The sequence below is a fragment of the Equus asinus genome, chromosome 24 (genome assembly GCF_041296235.1).
Source record: "Equus asinus isolate D_3611 breed Donkey chromosome 24, EquAss-T2T_v2, whole genome shotgun sequence".
NCBI classification, from domain to species: Eukaryota; Metazoa; Chordata; class Mammalia; order Perissodactyla; family Equidae; genus Equus; species Equus asinus.
The window spans coordinates 45,874,128-45,895,300 of NC_091813.1; the positions used below are offsets into that span (position 1 = coordinate 45,874,128).

General features: G+C 40.8%; 1 protein-coding gene across 2 annotated transcripts in view; it reads right to left on the reverse strand.

The window, feature by feature from the left end:
• Window positions 1-21,173, reverse strand: part of SLC22A16 (solute carrier family 22 member 16) — an 88,797-nt gene that overhangs the window by 26,398 nt on the left and 41,226 nt on the right. For both annotated transcript variants that reach the window (XM_070496224.1, XM_014866207.3), the window contains one exon: window positions 7,079-7,558. In XM_070496224.1, the coding sequence (XP_070352325.1) occupies window positions 7,079-7,558 (480 nt within the window). The remainder of the gene's footprint in view (window positions 1-7,078; window positions 7,559-21,173) is intronic.

Genomic DNA, 21,173 nt, shown 5'->3' on the forward strand with positions numbered 1-21,173 from the left:
AAAGTATACAATTTTAGTATGTTCAGAGTTGTGCAATCCTCATCACTATCCAATTCCGGGACGTTTTCATCCATCCAAAAAGAAACTCTGGCCCAGGAGCCATCATTCCTTATTCTCTGCTCCCTCCAGCCCCTGACAACCACTGATCTCTGTTTTTGTCTCTACAGAGTTGCCTATTACGGGCATTTCATATAAACGGAGTTGCCCAATATATGACCTGTGTGTCTGGCTTCTTCTACTAAGCACTATGCTTTCAAGGTTCATCCACATTGCAGCCTGTATCAGTACTTCAGTACTTTTTATGACTAAATAACATTCCATTGTATGGATATACCACATTTTGTTTATCTACTCATCAGTTCATGGATATTTGGATTGTTTCCACTTTTTGGCTATTAGGAATACTACCACCAAGAACATTCATGAGCAAGATTTTGGGCGAACTTATGTTTTCAAGTCTCTTGGGTATATACAGAGAAGTGGAGTTGTTGGCTCATATGATAACTCTATGTTGAACTTTTTGAGGAAGTGCCAAACTGTTTTCCAAGGTGGCTGCCCCATTTTTACAATCCCACCAGCAACGTAGGAGGGTACCAATTTCTCCACATCCTCCACAACACTTGTTATCGTTTGTCTTTTTTATTATAGCCCTCCTAGTGAGTGTGCAGGAGTGTCTCATTGTGGTTTTGATTTACATTTCCCTAATGATTAATGATGTTGAACATTTTTATGTGTGCTTATTGGCCATTTGCATATACCCTTTAGAGAAATATCTATCCAAATCCTTTGCCCATTTTTAAACAGGATTTTTCATTGTTGAGTTATAAGAGTTCTTTATATATTCTGGATACTAGACTCTTATTAGATATATGATTTGTAAATATTTTCTCCCCACGAGTTGTCCCTGACAGATAGTTTTAAGGCAAAAGAACATAGTCCTGAGATGCCAAGCAACAGGTTTGCCTGGTATAGCGGAGGACATGCAAGCAAAAAAGAAACTGTCATAGTCACACCTTCAGCCTTCTCTGCTCCCACACAGGATTGTTGGCCCTACACATGAATGTTTCCCATCTCATTTGAGCCCTGAATGCCATTTAAAACTATTTTTTATGCATCCTGATCAACCCTTTCTAGCACCCCCAATGTCTTCACTCAGCAGATAAGCAGTCACCTCCTGCAGGGAACAGAGACCATGAAAGAAACAGCCCCACAACTTCCTGCCCTGCCCACTTGTCAACACAACCTGCGTCTGCATCAGCCTGCTCTTCTTCCCTCCTCTCTAGAAATACCTACCTTTTTCTAAATGGTCTTTGGAGAAAAAAGCTTTGCAAGCTTTGGATTGGATCACACCTTTTCCTACCTCCTCTGAGACCTTATTCTACTAATTACTTTTTTTTCATCTATCTTTCCCACTCCTCTGACTCTTTCCTTTCAGTTTAAGTCTCTTCCAACCAAAGACAAGAACCTTCTCTGGATCCCATCGCTCCTTTAGCCGCCTTGCATCTTGCATTTCCTCCACTGACAGACTCATCAGAAGGGAAGAACTACTTCCCCAGCTCCTACATTTCCTCAGCCAATGACCGAGACCAGGCTGCACTTGACTTTTCTGAGATCGCTGTAGGGGCCCCGGGGACTTCCAGGTTGCCTCTCTGGGTCCTTTTCTGCCTGTCTTCTCTAGTGTCACTGACCTTGCCTGCTCCTCGGCGCCCTGCTCTCCCTCGGCCTGCAACACAGCACCCTCCAGGTCTGGCTCGCTTCTCCCCGATGGGCCACCTGCCTCAATGCTGGCATCTCCTAAAGTCTTCTTCCACACACTTTCTGCCCTGTGATGTCATCTACTCCCCTGGCTCTGATTCCTCAATATGTGCTATTAACTGCCTGCTTGCCTTAGGGCCTGGCTGCTCTTCTCCACTTGGATGCCCTGCAGAGCTGCCATCTTTTGTTGTTGTTATAGTTGGTATTGATTTTGATTTTCCCTTTTTTCTTAATTTAGGGAGAGTACATGCTCGTTGGAAAACATGCAAACACGTTTCCTGCTCTTCTAAAGCAGCTTTCTCCCTAGGATTTCCTGAGTTGGTCAATAACATCAGCTGCCCTCCAGGCTCCCAAACCTTAATGCGTTCCTCCCCGACTCCTCTCCTTCCTACATATTGGTCACCAAATTATGTTGGTTTAAAAATGCCTCCCAAATATGTATCCATCTTTCCCTCTCTGCTTCTCCTGTTTTCATTCAAGCCTTCATCATTTCTTACATCATTCCTCCCAATAGGCCCCCAACCAATCTTCCCAACGTCACCCCATCACACCCCCTGCCCCTTCCTAGAAATAAAACAATCCTGGTCATGGTTCTGTCTCTTGTCGTTTCCTTTATCCATCCCATGCTTCTTCCAAACTGACCTCCCAACCATTCCTGGAACGTACCAGGCTCTCTCCTGACACAAAGTTGCTCCTTCCCCTTGGAAAGCCAACCTGATCTAACATCCATTGCCAACCCTCCTCTTTTTTTGCTTGAGGAAGATTAGCCCTGAGCTAATGTGAGTAACATAAATGTGAGTAGTTACTACTTTAAGAGCATTTACCACACTTCATTGAAATTATCTGTTTAGAAGTTTGTCTCCTCTACTGTTAGCTCCATGAGGATGGAATCAGATCTTATTTCTTTTGCTTTTTTATTACAATATATCATACATAAGTAAGAATATATAAAAAATATATATGTAATTTAGAGAATAATAAAGAATCAAACACCTATGCAATCACAACCCAAAGTAAGAAAGAGAGCATTGCCAGCCTCCCAATAGCATCTCTCACTTCCCTTTGTGATTTCAACCCCCTGCCCACTTCTAGGAGGAATCATTATCCTAATTTTGGCAATAATCAATTCCTTGGTTTTCATTCCATTTTACCACTTTTATAAGCAACCCTAAACAACATAGGTTACTTTTGCAAGTTTTTAAACCTTCTAGAGTGGAACAGTACCATATGTACTATTTTATGACTTGCTTCTCGCACTCAACATTATTTTTGGAGATTCATCTCTTTTTTTTTTTTAATCTTTTTTTTTTCCTTTTTAAAGATTGGCACCTGAGCTAACAACTATTGCCAATCTTCTTCTTTTTTTTTTCTGCATTTTTTTCTATCCAACCTCCCCGCCCCCAGCACATAGTTGTGTATTTTTAGTTGTAGATCCTTCTAGTTGTGGCACGTGGGACGCCACCTCAACGTGGCCTGATGAGCAGTGCCATGTCCACACCCGGGATCCAAACCAGAGAAACCCTGGGCCACAAGAAGCGGAGCGCACAAACTTAACCACTCAGCCACGGGGCTGACCCCTCATCTCTGTTGTTTTGTGTAGCTACGGTTCGTTTATCTCACAGCCACATATCCCACTGCAAGAAGATACTGCAATATACGTGTCTATGGCATGGCTGAAGGATGTTTGAATTGTTCACAATCCCAGGCCGTTAGGAACAGTGCTGTAGGAATATTCTTATGCATGTACCCATGTGGACACGTGCCAGAACATCTCCAGGGCACATGCCCTAGAACACGTGGGCTGTATACATCACCAACTTCTCTGTATAATGCTAAACTGCTCTTCAAAGTTTTCCTGATTTGCATTCTCAATGTGCATTCACACCAGCAGGCTGAGAGATCCTAGTACTCCATATTCTCACCAACTCTTAGTATTACAAGACTTCTTACTTTCGACAACTGGTCACAAATAAATGGTATGATTATACATCATCAACACCCTTTTCATCTTTTCATTAGCCATTTAGATTTTTTTTTTTTATGAAGTGACTTCAAAACTTTTCTCATTTTTCTATTAGGTTCTCTATCTTTCTCCTATTGATATAAAAATCCTTTGACTATTCTAGATCCTAATCCTTTAGTTATATGTAAAGCAAATATTTTCTCCCTCTTTGTCTCTGGCTTGTGTCTTTCTTCTCTTAATGGTGTCTTTGATGGACATAAATTATTTGAATGAAGTCAAATTTATCCATCTTTTCCTTCATAGTGCTTTTTATGTCTTAAAAAAAATGTCCTTCCATTAGGTTCTGAAAATATTCTCCTTATCTCCATAAAGTTATATAGTTTTGTTTTTCATATACACACCTGTAACCCTTCTGGAACTGATTTTTGCACTGTAAGGTGTGAAGAAGGGACTCCAATTGTGTTTTCTTCTATATGGCTAGACAGTTATCCCAACATCACTTATTGATCTTTTTCCTGCTGATGTGCCATGCCTTCTTGGTCCCCTAGTTACGTCTATGAATGCACTAGTCTGTTTCAGGATCTTCTAAGGGACCATCAATCTGTTCTCTAACAATATATCTGTTATACCTTAATGATTTGATTCCTGAAGTTTGTCATTTTCTCCATAGGGGGTTTACACACTTTTTGTTAGATTTATCCATATATATTTTATATTTTTAGGCTTTTGTAATAGCATTTAAAAACTTTTACATTTGTTACTGGTATGTAGAAACATAACTCATTTACATATATTGATAATATATCCAGCAAACTCCCTAAATGCTCGTTAATTGTAATAATTCATCTGCAGGATTTTCTTCATACAGAAATGTACTGGCTGCAAATAATCACTTTTTTTTCTTCCTTCTTTCCCCTTATGCCTTTCTTCCTCCCTCTCCTCCTCTTTCTCTTCTTCTCTCTCTCTTTTGCTTTATAGCACTGCCTAAACTCTCTAGTAGATTGCCAACAGAAGGGGTGTTTCACACATCCTTGTCGTTCTGGATCTCAAAGGAAAAGCTTCTAACATTTTGTAATTAACATATTTATAGTATATCTTTTTGCAGATACTCATTATCAAATTAAGGACATTTTTAGTTTTTATCATGAATGGATTTTGAAATGTATCAAATGCTTTTCTTTTATTTATTGAGTCGATAATACAAATTTTGTCCTCTAACTTGTTAACGTAGTAAATTCCACTGGTTGGCTTCTAGTATTAAATATGTTTCAGACCTTATCTCTCTGCTTCCATGAATTTCAATCTCTCTTATTTTCCATCTCTTTGTCTCTCTGAGTTTTATTATTGATAATTTTTTTCTTAGCTATCATCCATTTTACTAATTTTTTCTTTAGCTGTGTATAATAGGTTGTTAAAACTATCCAGGAAGTTTGTTATTCACTTATTTTGGTTTTTGTTTCTAGATGTTCTAGGTAGTTACTCCTCAATTTTATGTCATTTTTAAATACAATTTCCAGATTTTTATCAATATTTTCAAGTTTGTCTTCTATTTATTTAAAAATAGTAAACACTTATTCTATTACTTATGCCTGATAATTCCAGTATTTGAAGTCTTTGTGCAGAAGTCTCCTTCTGCTTCCTATTGCTTCTGCTGATTCACTCTCATGTTGCCTTTTAATCATGTGTTTTGGCCTTGACCAACCGACCTATTTTCCTCCAAAAATAATTTATGAGAATCCCCTCAGGCCTAGGATGATGGCAAATGTCGGGTCTTGAATTTGGTTTTACTCTACTTTTAAGTTAATCTGTTAATCTGTTACTGTTTAATGGATGCTGGCAGAAGACACAAGACTCCTGGGACAGAGATAAAGGAGTTCATTACTTACAACACAGCAAGAACAACAGTACTAGCACAGCACTAGCAGAGCATCAGCATATTTGTGTCAGCTCCCCTTGCCCCCAAGTCCCACAGGAACAACACAATGGGCTCAGATGACAGCAGCACATGTAGTAGGCTGCATTAGGGAAGAAAAACACTGAACTTGAGAAATCTACTGCTCTTATGGCAAGCAGTGAACAAGCCCACTCTTTGTCTGTGGTAGAGAGAAGACATTACCGCATCTTTGAAGGTTATCAGCTGCCTAAACAACTCTGAGAAATGGCCCATGTAAAAAGCGTGGTCAGGAACTTGCAGTCTTGCACACCCAGGAAGATACACAGAAGAGTCCAAGAGACCCAAGGAGGGAGCCTCTCCACCACCTTCTTAGGTATTTTCTGCCCATCTTACAGTCAGTGAGCTCCAATTGAAAGCAATGATTCATAAGAACCTCTAAGATTTTCTGCTTTGTTCCAAAAAAGCCTATTTTGTTCCCCTCCCCACTGACAACCTAATTTCTACACCTCCCAGGAAGACAGCTGTGGAGAAGAAGATTTGTAAACACTAAAACATAACTTCAGCCACCCAATAATAACTAGACTCCACTTCTGCTCCAATTTCATTATTCAAATGCCACCTCCCGGAGGGGATGTGGGTGGTTGGGAGAAAGACCTGGCGCTCCTCCCTTTAAACTTCCACAATCTTTGCCTCCATTGCTTTCACTTCTAGTATGGCCCTGGCCACAACAAAGCCCTATAATTTTCCTTTGGACATGTTTGTCAGCCGCAGTGGACTGGCACACCCCAAGGGCAGGGATTTCTGACCTAAGCTGCTGTCTTTAGGTTCCCAGTACTCAGCACATGCCTGTAAAATTCACAACTACGGGGACCAAATAAGCTCATCGCTGTGCTTTAGCACAGGTACTTAGAGTGTGGTCCATATCTGTACAGAGATGAAGTTTGCTTTAAGAGCTACACATTCATTTTAATGTCCATTTTTAAAAAATATGACTGATATAACAAACCCACAATTTCATAAATATCACTGCTTAGGACTAGGCTATACCTCTTAAAAAGCAAGTCTATTTAAAGAAAAAAATTTTCAAAATAATAACCAGTATCTATTGAATGATTGTATGTCCAAGGTACTTTTTCTGTATTAATTGTGCAATAACCCTTTGAGGTGAGTGCTATTATTTTCATTACCAGCTTACAAACGAGATTCTGAAACACAGGTGAGGCAATTTGCCCAGGGTCCACAGGTAATAAATGGTAGAACCAGGACTTGAACCCAGGCAGATTGTCTTCAGAACCCATTCTTTTACCATTATGTTATTTTGTGCCCCTAAATAACAGATAGCAAAGAGGTAAGGATTTAGATAATAGGTATGAAAATGACTAAAGTTTTGAACATAATTCCCTGTCTCCTAAGAAAACCAGACAGAACCCTACACTGATGCAACCATCCTAAATATTTCATTTTACCTGTCAGAAAGGTAGCCAAAAATCACTGCTCCCAGCAGGACTCCAAGCATAAATATGGGCTGGATCAGCCTTGCGAACCATTCTCGGTTACAGACCAGATCCCACTCGGTCACCACGGTGCTGTTCCACTTGCTTTTGTCATATATGTAGCCATCCGAGCAAGGAAAGCTAGTCTTATGGCCAGTATAATCATAGTTCAAACTCGACTTGTTATCCCTCCAGAACCTGTGACACTTTGTGAGCTCCCAGATGTCACCATCCTGTAGCTGCACTACAAGGCGGTCTTCATGTCCTGTGGAAAACAGGGTCCAGATGTCCTCCGACCTCCAACTAGAGATATTGCGGAAAAGAACCTGACTCATGTTGCCTGGGGGCCTGCAGATATGCCGCGGGGACACTGTCAAGAACACAGAAGCCAAGTAGTGGATACCACAAGAGATGTTCTGGAAGGCACATATAAAATAGAGGAATATCTGGTATCTGCAAAGAGAAGAAAAGCAGGTTATTTTATCTAGCCTATGGGCTAAAAAAGAACATGAGCAAATATGAAGGGTCTCTATTACGTTTCACTTAATATATATACAGATGGATCAATACAGAAATAATTATGGATGTCTGTATACATAGGCTAGTATATACACATATATTACATAGCTCTCTCTCTCTGTTGAGAGGGCCTAGAAGCAATGACATCCCAATAGCAACACACACACCCAGTGCCCGGATCTCGGCTTCTAAATACTATTCTCCAAAAAGGAAAACTGGCTGATTCTAAGATCAGGACAGGGAGAATACAAAATAACCCTGGAGCATCTTGTAGTGTCAGAAAGTAAGGAAGAGCTCAAAATACAAAAAGATGGGGGCATGTCAAAGACACACAGGAGTCAATCTGAAAGAGCTCCCAATGGCCAAAGCTGAAACAATTTTAGCAGTAAAATAAATAGCATAGTACATCCCAAAGTATAAAATAAATATACAAGTCCATACTGTGATTGTTAATTTTATGTGTCAACATGACTGGGCCAAGGGATGTCCAGATAGCTGGTAAAACATTATTTCTGGGTGTGTCTGTGAGGTGTCTCAGAGGAGATTAACATTTCAATCTGTAGACTGAGCAAAGAAGATCCCTTCACCAATGGGAGTGGGCATCATCCAATCCCCTGAGGGCCTGAATAGAACAAAAAGGCCGAGGGCGTCTGCTTGGGCTGAGACATCCATCTTCTCCTGCCCTCGGACACTGGTGCCCCTGGTTCTTGGGCTTTCAGACTCAGACTGGGACTTACGAGACCAGCTCAACACAAAGTTGACATAAGGGAAGCCATATTGTAGAAAAGAAACCATATTGTAACTTTGAATGACCTCTGATTAACAAACCCAGACATGCTCTGTAGATTTTATGGCCCCTCCCAGCTGCTATAAGTTGATAATTTGTTCTTTTGAGCTCCTTAGGAATGTGATGACCCCCAGGCACAGAGTCCATGTTGACAGCCATCATCAACGACAAGTGAAAGATCAGGGTATAGGGCATTGCTCTGATCTCTGATGCATAGCCAGTAAAACAAAAGACTATCAGGAACTGAGACTGGACGTCTGCCCCACCCTGGAGATCAGATGGAGGCCCCACTGGGATGAGGTCTATTTTTCAGGGACTGTTAAAATTTGGGTTGTCTATACTCCTTATGCTTCTGCTCAGATACTTGATTATAAAATGTGCCTTTAGATGTTGTTCCAAAACTGTTGAGTAAGGTACAAAATTCTAATAATGTAAAATGTCAACCTGAAGCTGGGAACAAGAGAATATTTCCAAATGAGTGCTAAACAGTTTCATTCCTCCAACCCGGATCTATGCCCCAATTCAGCAGGAAGTAGCTAGATCGGTCGTCGCCCTGAATCCCTCAAGAATAAGGAACGACCAAGGAATGGGGGGATTGAAACTGGCAAACAGTTAGCGATTGATGATTAAGTAGCTAGGAACTAAAGTGCTTTTTCCTTTTTGCAATTACTGATTATAGCTTTTAGCTGTTCCCCTGCCCACTGTTAACCGAAACACTTAGGCAATATGCTCTCCGACTCCCACTAGGTTCCTGTATGGATAACGTCTCCCTGGAGCCTGGATCACCATGGTAATGGGTGTGTGAGCTGTTTTCAGGAATTAGAACCCCTTGTCCATTTCAGGCTAGTTGAGACCACCAACCCATCAACTGGGCCCACACAGATGTCTGATAAGCAACCTTTTCATGTCAAGAGGCTGAAAACTCCACCCTCGGATCATGCTAAAGCTGCCATTTTGTGAACATGCATCCTATGAAGAGGCATGGAGTCTGACCACGCTTGCATAGATCATCAATTACCTCACCTCTCCTCACTTCCTATCACCTATCTCCACATTTCAGACCACCTTGTCCCCCTATCCCATAAACATCCCTCAGTCCTCATTTTCGAGGATGTGGATTTGAGACTCATGTTCTCGCTTCCTCACATGGCTGCCTTGTGATGAAAACCCTCTCTCTGCTGCAATCTCATCGTCTCCATGTTTGGCCTTCCAGGTTGGGGGCAGAAATGAACCTGGTGCGGTAACACCATCTCAGATTGGGACTTATACCATCAGCCCTCTGATTCTCAGGCCTTTGGACTCAGAATTACAGCACTGGCTTTCCTGGGTTTCCAGGCACATTGTGAGACTTCTTGCCTCCATAACCCTGTGAAGCAATTCCTATATTAAATCTCTTCTTATCTATATCTGTACCTATCTATCTATATCCTATAGATTCTGTTTCTCTGAAGAATCCTAAGAAATATGTCACATTGATATAAATAAATGATTGAACAAATAAATAAAAAGGAGAAAAGAGACAAATCTGTCTCATAGTAGAATTCCAACTAATGTCTGTAGAGATTCTCCCTCTCCAGGAGACAGAGCTTAATCTCCGCTCTTTACTCATGTGGGTGGGCTAGAATAGAGGAGGAAGAGGGGAAAAAAATACTACATTTACAGTGGGGAAATCTGTCAAACTCTTATCGTAACCAAATGTTGACGGTTAACATCCCCAGTGATGTTGTGTGGCTCTCACGAAGCCCCTCATATGATGTGATGAAAAGGCACTTCCCCTCTGTGGCCTTTTTTCCAAAAACCATAACCCCAGTCTAATCTTGAGAAAAACAACAGATAATTCCAGTTTAGAGGGCATTCTACAGATTGCTGGCCAACACACCTAAAGACTATCAAGGTCATAAAAAAACAAGGAAAGACTGAGAAACCACCACAGACCAGAGGAGAGTGGGTTAACATGACAGCTAAATGCAATGAGGTGCCCTGGGTTGGATCCTAGAACAGGAAGAGGACATTCTTGGAAAAACTGGTGAAATGGACACAAAGTCTAGAGTTTAGTTAATAGTAATGTACTAATGTCAGCTTCTCAGTTTTGACAAACGTGCCACGGGGGAAGTAAGACGTTAACAGTAGGGGAGACTGGGTGAGGAGCATAAAGGAACTCTTTGCTATCTTTCCAACTTTCCTGTAAATCTAAAATTATCCAAAAATTAAATTTATTCAAAATTTAAAAAATAAACGCCGGGTCTCCAAATTTACAGACTCAAACCAACAGCGACATATTTTCTGAAATAAAAATTGTCTCACAGGGACGACTGGGCCCATAGGCCAGCAGGGTAGAATACATGAAATTTGGACTGCTCCACAGATTTCAAACCCTGGAATTAAGAGTCACAACAGAGTCTTTGGGTAGGTGATTTCACTATTTAGATTTCAAACAGAATCAGTTCAGACAATGAAGAACATTACTATAAAACAATTATAACAGGAGGTAGAAAATAGGTCCTGTCAGATCATGCTGAGGCGAAATTGCACTGTCAACACATGGGCTCTTCATCTCCCTGCCTCCTTTCACACCTGCCCACCCACTTGGTCCTGATGCTCCCTCTCAGTGCAACGTGCTTCTGACCATCCTTTAGCTCAGTGGTTCTCAAACTTGTTGGTCTCAGGAGTCTTGACATTCCTAAAAACTGTGAAGATCCTAAGGCCTTTTCTCCATGTGGGTTCTATCTATCAATATTTATGTATTAGAAATTAAAATGGAGAAAATTAAAAATATTTATTACTCCATTTAAACACAAAAACAATAAGCCTATTGTATGTTAACATTAAATAACATACAGCTATAGTTTTTAAAACAAAATTAGTGAGAAAAGTAGCACTGTTTTACATTTAAAACTTGGATTAATAAAAGACAGCTCGTTTCTCATATCTGCGTCTGCTTCAACCTGATGTCTTATCACACGTCATTGAGCTTCTGGAAAACTCATTGTACTTTCACGAGAGAGTGAGGGCAAAGAAGGCAATGTCCTAGTATTACTATGAGCATAGTTTGGGCCTTGCAGACCCTAGACATCTGCAGATCAGTTTGAGACCTGCTGGTTGAGCTGCCTCCTTCTCTAGTCCCCTCTCTCCACTCCTGCCTTGTTCCCTCCACACCAACCACCCACTTTCAGCCACTCTTTCCCCTTCCTGCCTGCTTCTCTCAGTTCCACCCTTTCTATTTGCTTCCCCCTGCTCCATTCTCACTCATTTACTCATTTTCTCTCCCTATTTCTTTCTTTCTCTTCTCTGACCACAATATGCAACTGAAGTACTGTTCTGTTATTTATGTTGAGTATTTTTCCCCTCCCCAAAGCCCCAGTGCATGGTTGTATATACTAGTTGTAAACCCCTCTAGGTCTTCTATGTGAGCCGCCCCACAGCATGGCAACTGACAGACAGGTGGTGTGATTCCATGACCAGGAACCAAACCTGGGCCACCGAAGCAGTGAGAGCGCCGAGCTTTAACCACTAGGCCATCAACACTGGCTTTATGTTGGTTTTTTAAAGAACACCAGGTGAATGTCTTCTATTTCTCTATCAAATAAACAAACAAAAAAAGCCCCACAAAAGGTTAAATCAAAGTCCTATAAGGGTAGAAATTGTGGTTCAGTCACTTAGTAACTCTGATAGCACCTAGCTTGGGGTGTATCGCAGGGCATAGAGGATGTCACAGAATATCTCAGACTGGAAATGAGCAGCAGTGAAGTTTATGCATACTCAGTGCTCTGGTAAGGAGAAGTATCCAAGAGGCCAGTGTATCCAAAAACATTTGACTGGGTTCCCCATTAGTAAAAAGATGAATGTGTGTGTGTGTGTGTGCCTGTGTGTGTTTGCACAGACATATAAAATGAGCATATACACATACACATAGTCATATAATACTGAATTAACATATTACATATGTTGAAATATAAATTCATATATGTATATTTATTTCTTTACATACATTCATATGCAAAATGGGTGTTTCTGTGGCACTCCCAAGGATCATCTTTGCCCGCCATAAGGGTGAACACACCCAACTTTGGACACTATCGCAAGTGACAATGCTAGGCAAAGTCACAGAAGTGGTGCTGTGAAGTTATCAAGCTGGTGACCTCCCCAAGTCCTCCAGATGACTGCCAAGTTGGTACGTGGCCACCATTCCTCACTTCTCATAGAACCTCATAGAGATAAATAATAAGCAAAGTTGAACTGGTTTAAAGGATTGTGGCTATCAAGATGCCACGGGCTGGTGGTGTTGGCCACAGTTTCAAAGTGGAGCTCTGTCTCTGGCACTGACCCAGGTAGCTAGTTCAGGGAAGAAAAACACAAAGCAAAAGGCAGACAGGAATTAAGTGGCTTTTTTCTTTAGCAATGGAAGGAAAGGGAGACACAAATTACTATTCTCAGGGTCTCTTTGGAATGAGCAGCCAAGAGAAAAACCTAGAGCCCCGAAGTTTGAGTCCTCAAGCTAACAGGAGTCAGCTCTGTTTTCTCAGAAAAGGTGCCCCTGCAAGAAGAAAAATGACAAGAAATCAGCCTCAATCTATTCCATACAGAGACTGGGCAGGGACAGCAGGCTGAGAAGATAAGTCTGAGTTGCTGTGGCTCCTTAAGACTCCAAGAGGCTAAGATCCAGTCTCGAACAAGCGGTGCTTGAACCCTCACCCCTGCAGGTCACAAGCCCCCATGCACTGGCCGCTGGATGTCACTGCAGAGCCCAAGGTCAGGCTCTGCCTTTGGCCTGCACACACTATGCCACCTGTGAGCACGTGGCATGGCTGGAGGGTCACCTGCTGCCCGGCAACAGGCTCGTGCAGTCTGGGGACATTTCTTCCTTCCCTGGTGTTTTCTCAGGCAGCATTTCCTAGGCTGCAGGAATAATCACTAGCCAGGACAGCTCTGCTAGAGAATTCCACCTGAGTGGTTCTGCTTCCATCAGGCAGACTCCAGACGGGCCTGTTCTTACACAGCAGAGGTCCTCATGGCCCCACTTCTCTCACCCAGGCTACACTTGTTGCTGATGCTGTTCTGTACACGACACCTTATTCGGCATTGTCTTGGTCACTGTACATGTTCTACTAACACCTCACGTCAAACCACACTTTACAGCGTAAGCCCTTTCCCATTCACTATCTCATTTAAGCATTGCAACATACTTCAGAGTGTGTGGGCCAGCTGAAATTTACTCATCAAAAACTCTTTGCTTCAGATCGCTGGGAAGATGGCAGCATAGGAGAACTCTGAACTCACCTCCTCCCATGGACACAAGAAACTTACAACTGCCCTTGGAACAATTACCCCTGAGAGAGAACTGAAAACTGTATAAAAAGAACCACCACAACAAGGGACAGTGCTGACTGAGGTGGAAGAGGCAGAAATTATTTTCTGGAGAGGAAAAAGCCACATTCCAGCCACAGCACTTCACAGCTGGGAGCAATCTTAAGGTGGTACAAAGCCTTTCCCAAAGGAGTGAGGGATATGAGAAGCAGAGTTTACCACAATGAGCAGCTTTTGGACTCAGCACAACTGAGACGAGTGTCATAATATCCGGCTTTGCTGGCTATTAACTACAATGGGGAAGATCCCCCCAGAAAAGCTATCAGACATAAAGGATAGAAAAGTCTGCTCTCAAAGGGCCCACACACAAATTCACCCATTTTGGAAAGCAACACAAAATCACCAGAAAGAAAGATGAGCAGCCCTTTGGTAAAAAGGGACTCACTTGAGAGGCTCTGGGCACATCTTGGTGAGAGGTGAGACCTCCCCAGGCTGAGACCACCTCCCCAGGGACTGAGACATTGGCAGGAGCCATTAATGTGACCTAGTACTGGCAGATGCCATTGGAGTTCTTCCTCTAGCCTGTTAGCACTGAGGCCTGCCCCACCCACTAGAACACCCATTTAATCCAGCTCAGTCAAAGCAGGCAGCCTGCCTTAGGAACTGGCCCCACACAACAGCAGGCCCTAGGGCAACCTGTGGGCCCACATAGGCTGGGTAGAGCCACCTCTACAGTGGGGTGAGTGGGTCCCCCTCTGCGGGGCAGGGCATGTGTGAGGGACAGGGCATGTGCAAGGGGCAGCCTTGCATTGGTAGAGTGTCTGGGGCCTCTGCAGTGGGGCAAGTAGATCCACTTCAGTGGGTCGGGGTGTGAGCATGGGGCAGGACTGTGTTGATGGGGTGTGTGAGCCTGCTGGCGGTAGGGTTTGTAAACTGTATCAGACTTGTGCTTCTCAAATAGCCAAACAGGGGATCGTCACATTCCAATGCCTGATACAATTGTGTGCTGTCACACCTGGGGCCAGCCCCACCCAGCTGCACTCCTGAGAGAGCTGACAACAGCCTTTCAGACTGGAGGCCTACAGTAACTGTAAGCCCATGAGCCTAGCAACCAGCAACACTGGAGGCCTACTCACTTAACAGAAAAACTGTAGCAGGAATGTGCTATTAGACCTTGTAGTCAACTGTGCTGGGGCTCCTCACACCTGATAAAGTGGCTGAAGGGACCAGAGCAGCCACACACAGCTGAGCATTACAACCAGACAGCAAGGGGGACAGCGTAGCCTCCCTGGGCACCTGCAGCAACAGCAACTGTGCCACAACAGAAGGACACATGTAGCCCACACAGGGGACACTCCTGAAACATTTGGAACTAGTGATGAGAGGGAAGCCCACTGCTGGGCCTCATAAAGCCTCTCTTACATAAGGCCACCTCTCCAAGATCAGGAGACATAACTGATCTACCTAACAGATAGATATAAGCACAGAGAAAGAGGCAAGATGGGGAGACAAAGGAATATGTTCCAAATAAGGGAACAGGACAAACCCCTGAAAAAGAACCAAATTAAACAGAGATAAACAATCTACCTGATAAAGAGTACAAACAAAAAGTCATAAAGATGCTCACTGATCTTGGGAGAACTTCAATAAAGAAGTGGAAAATATAAAAAAGAACCAATCATAAATGAAGAATACAATACCGGAAATGAAAAATTCACTAGAGGAACTTGATAGCACAGTAGGTGATACAGAAGAATGGATCAGTGAGCTGGATGAAGGACCAGAGGAATCACCTAAGCTGAACACATAAGAGAAAAAAGAATTAAAAAGAACAAGGACAGCCTAAGGGAACTCTGGGACAACATCAAGTGCACTAACATCCATGTTGTAGATGTGCCAGGAGGAGAAGAGAGAGAGAAAGGGGCAGAGAATCTACTTGAAGAAATAATAGCTGAAAACTTTCCTAACCTAAGGAAGGAAGCAGACATCCAGGTACAGGAAGCACAGAGAGCACCAAACAAGATAAACCCAAAGAGGCCCACATCAAGACACATTACAATTAAAGTGCCAAGAATTAAAGATAAAGAGAGAATCCTAAAAGCTGCAAGAGAAAGGCAACAAGTTACACACAAAGGTAAACCCCATAAGGCTATCAGCTGACTTCTCAGCAGAAACCTTACAGGGTAGAGTGGAGTGACACAATATATTTAAAGTGCTGAAAAGAAAAAAACCTATGGCCAAGAATACTCTACCTGGCAAGATTATCATTCAGAATGGAAGGAGAGATAAAGAGTTTTCCAGACAAGTGAAAACTAAAGGAGTTTATCACCAAGAAACAAGCCTTACAAGAAATGCTAAAGGGACTTACTTAAGTGGAAAAGAAAAGACCACAAACAGGAATAAGAAAGTTGTTTTTTTAAAAAAACAATAAATTAACTGGTAAAGGCAAATACACAGTGAAGGTGGCAGATCAACCACCTGTGAAGCTAATGTGAAGGTCAAAAGACAAAAGTACTAAAATTATTTCCATGATAAGAGGGTAATGGATACATACCCACAAAAAAAGAGGTTAAATATATCAAAAATATAAAATGTGGGAGGAGGGTAGTAAAAGAGCAGAGCTTTTAGCAAGAGATCAAACTTAAGAGACCATCAACTTAATATGGATTGCTATATATGTAGGTTAGTATATATGAACCCCATAGTAATCACAAAGCAGAAATGTACAATAAACACAGAAAAAATTAAGAGAAAGAATGGCCAGCCCAGTGGCATAGTGGTTAAGTTCACGTGCTCTACTTTGGGAGCCCACGGTTCACAGGTGTGCATCCCAGGCATGGACTTACACACTGCTCATCAAGCTACGCAGTGGCAGTGTCCCATATACAAAATAGGGGAAGACTGACATGGATGTTAGCTCAGGGACAATCTTCCTCACCAAAAAAAAAAAAGAGAGAGAAAGGAACCCAAACATAATAATAAAGAAAGCCATCAAACCACAAGGGAAGAGAGCATGAGAAGAAGAAAGGATCAGAGAAGAACTACTAAAATACCCAGAAAAAAATAACAAAATGGTAATAAGTACATTCTTATCAATAGCTACTTTAAATGCAATGCCCTAAATGCTCCAACCAAAAGGCAAAGGGTGGCTGATTGGATAAAAAACAAAACCCATATATATGCTGTATATAAGAGACATACTTCAGACCCAAAGAAACTCACAAACTGAAAGTGAAGAGTGAAGGGATGGAAAAAAATACTCCAAGAAAATGGTAATGAAAAGAAAGCTGGCAATACTTATATCAGACAAAACAGACTTTAAAGCAAAAACTGTAAAAAGAGACAAAGAAGACCACTACATAATGATAAAGGGAACAATCCAACAAGAGGATATAACACTTGTAAATATCTATGCACCTAACATAGGACCTAAATATATAAAGCAATTGTTAACAGACATAAAAGGAGAAATAGACAGTAACATAATAATAGGAGGAGACTTTAACACTCCACTTATACAAATGGATAGATCATCCAAACAGAAGATGAATAAGGAAACACTGGCCTTAAATGACACATTAGACCAGATGGACTTAGTAGATGTATACAGAACATTCCACCCCAAAATTGCAGAATACACATTTTTTTCAAACGTACATGCAACATTTTCCAGGATAAATCACATATTAGGACACAAAACAAGTCTCAATAAATTTAAGAAGACTGAAATAATACCAAGCATCTTTTCTGACCACAACAGTATGATACTAGAAATCAGCTACAGGAAGAAAATCAGAAAACCCACAAAAATGTGGAGATTAAGCAAAATGCTACTGAACAGCAATTAGGTCAACAAAGAAATCAAAGGATAAATCAAAAAGTACCTGGAGACAAATGAAAATGAAGATACAACATGCCAAAATTTATGGGATACAGCAAAAGGGGTTCTAAGAGGGAAGTTTATAGCAGCAGAGGCCTCCCGCAACAAAGAAGAAAAATCCCAAATAAATAATCTAGCAGTGGACCTAAAGGAACTGGAAAAAAGAAGAAGGAACAAGGTCCAAAATCAGTATAAGGAAGGAAATAATAAAAATCAGAGCAGAAATAAGTGAAACAGAGACTTAAAAACAATAGAAAAAAAATCAATGAAACCAAGAACTGGTTCTTTGAAAGATAAACAAAATCGACAAACCTTTAGCTACACTCACCAAGAAAAAAAGAGAGAAGGCTTTAATAAATAAAATCAGAAATGAAAGAGGAGAAATTACAACAGACACCTCAGAAATACAAAAGATTATAAGAGAATACTATGAAAAGCCAAATGCCGACAAACTGGATAATCTAGAAGAAATGGATAAATTCTCAGAATCATACAAACTTCCAAAACCGAATCAGGAAGAAATAGAGAATTTGAATAGATCAATTACTAGTAAGGAAATTGAAACAGTAATCAAAAATCTCCCACAAAATAAAAGTCCAGGACCAGAAGGATTTCCTGGTGAATTCTACCAAACATTCAAAGAAGACTTAATACCTATCATTCTCAAACTATTCCAAAAAATTGCAAAGGAGGGGAAGCTTCCTAACTCATTCTACAAAGCAAACAGTACCCTGATACCAAAACCAGACAAGGACAATACACAAAAAGAAAATTACAGGCCAATTTCACTAATGAACTTTGATGCAAAAATCCTCCACAAAATACCAGCAAATCGAATACAATAATACATTAAAAAGATCATACACCATGACCAAGTGCGATTTATTCCAGGGATGCAGGGATGGTTCAACATCCACAAATCAATCAATGGGATACACAACATTAACAAAATGAGGAATAAAAATCACATGATCATCTCAACAGATGCAGAGAAAGCATTTGACAAGATACAGCATCCATTTATGATAAAAACTCTGAATAAAATGGATATAGAAGGAAAATACCTCAACATAATAAAGACCATATAAGACAAACCCACAGCTAATATCATTCTCAATGGAGAAAAACTGAAAGCTAGCCCTCTAAGAACAGGAACCAGACAAGGGTGCCCACTTTCATCACTCTTATTTAACATAGTATTGGAATTCTTAGCCAGAGTAATCAGGCAAGAAAAAGGAATAGAAGGGATCCAAATTGGAAAGGAAGAAGTGAAATTGTCACTATTTGCAGATGGCATGATTTTATGTATGGAAAACCCTAAAGAATCCACTAAAACCTTTTTAGAAGTAAATGAATATGGTAAAGTTTCAGGATACAAAATCAACATACAAAAATCAGTTGTGTTTCTATACACTAACAACAAAGTAGTAGAAAGAGAAATTAAGAATACAACCCCATTTACAATGGAAACAAAAAGAAGAAAATACCTAGGAATAAATTTAACCAAAGAGGTAAAAGATCTGTACCCTGAAAACTATAAAACATTGTTGAAAGAAACTGAAGACAGAAAGAAATGGAAAGATATTCCGTGCTCTTGGATTGGAAGAATTAACACAGTAAATGTCCATGCTTCCTAAAGCAATCTACAGATTCAATGCAATCCCAATCAAAGTCCCAATGACATTTTTCACAGAAATAGAACAAACAATCCTAAAATTTATATGGAACAACAAAAGACCCCAAATAGCCAAAGGAATCTTGAGAGAAAAGAACAAAGCTGGAGGTATCACACCCACTGATTTCAAAATATACTACAAAACTATAGTAACCAAAACAGAATGGCATTGTCACAAAAACAGACACACAGATCAATGGAACAGAATCGAGAGCCCAGAAATAAACCTGCACATCTCTGGACAGCTAATTTTCAACAAGGGGCAAGAACATACAATAGAGAAAGGAAAGTCTATTCAATAAATGGTGTCGGGAAAACTGGACAGCTACATGCAGAAGAATGAAAGTAGAGGGGCTAGCCTGGTGGCGTAGGGTTAAGTTCGCACTCTCCACTTCGGTGGCCCAGGGTTTGAGAGTTCAGATCCTGGGCATGGACCTACACATTGCTCATCAAGCCACACTGTGGTGGTGTCCCACATACAAAACAGGGGAATATTAGCATAGATGTTAGCTCAGTGACAATCTTCCTTAAGCAAAAAGGAAGATTGTTGACAGATGTTAGCTTGGGGCCAATCTTCCTCATCAAAAAAAAAAAAAAAAAAGAATGAAAGTAGACCATTATCTTACATACACAAAAGTTAACTCAAAATGGATTAAAGACTTTAATGTAAGACCTGAAACCATAAAACTTCTAGAAGAAAACACAGGCAGTATGTTCCTTGACATTGGTCTTAGCAGCATATTTTCAACTACCATGTCTGACCAGGCAAGGGAAGCAATAGAAAAAATAAATAAATGGGACTATGACAAACTAAAAAGCTTCTGCACAGCAAAGGAAATTATCAACAAAACAAAAAGACAACCTAACAACTGGGAGAAAGTATTTGCAAACCATATATCTGATAAGGGGTTAATATCCAAAATAAAGAAAGAACTCATACATCTCAACGACAGAAAAACTAACAACCCAATTAAAAAATGGGCAAAAGATCTGAACAGACATTTCTCCAAAGAAGATGTTCAGATTAACAACAGGCACATGAAAAGATGCTCAACATCATTAGCTGTCAGGGAAATGCAAATCAAAACTACAATGAGATATCACCTCACTCCCATCAGAATGGCTATAATTAACAAGACAGGAAACAACAAATGTTGGAGAGGGTGTGGAGAGAAGGGAACCCTTGTTCACTGCTGGTGGGAGCACAACCTAGTGCAGCCACTATGGAAAACAGTATGGAGACCCCTCAAATAATTAAGAATAGATCCAACTATTCCACTGCTGGGTATTTATCCAAAGAACTTAAAAACGCAAAGGCATAAAGATACACACACCCCTATGTTCATTGTGGCATTATACACAACAGCCAAGACTTGGAAGCAACCTAGGTGCCCATCAAGGGATGAATGGATAAAGAAGATGTGGTATTTATACACAATGGAATACTACTCAGCCATAAAAAAGATGAAATCTTGCCATTTGTGACAACAGGGATGGACCTTGAGGGTATTATGCTAAGCGAAATAAGTCAGAGGGAGAAAGTCAAATACCATATGATCTCACTTATAAGTAGAAGATACAAACAACAACAAACACATAGAGACAGAGATTGGATTGGTGGTTCCCAGAGGAGAAGGGGGGAGTGGGGAGGATAAAGGGGTGATGAGGCACATGTGTGTGGTGATGGATGGTATTTAGTCTTTGGGTGGTGAACATGATGTAATCTACACAGAAATAGAAATATATTACACTGTACACCTGAAATTTATATAATGTTATAAACCAATGTTACCACAATTTAAAAAAAAACCTCTTTGCTTAGCAAATTTCTCAAATAAAACGGAAAGCTAATCTTACTTGAGAAAACAGTCCATATTTACTAATTCTTTTTTTAAATCAAGAA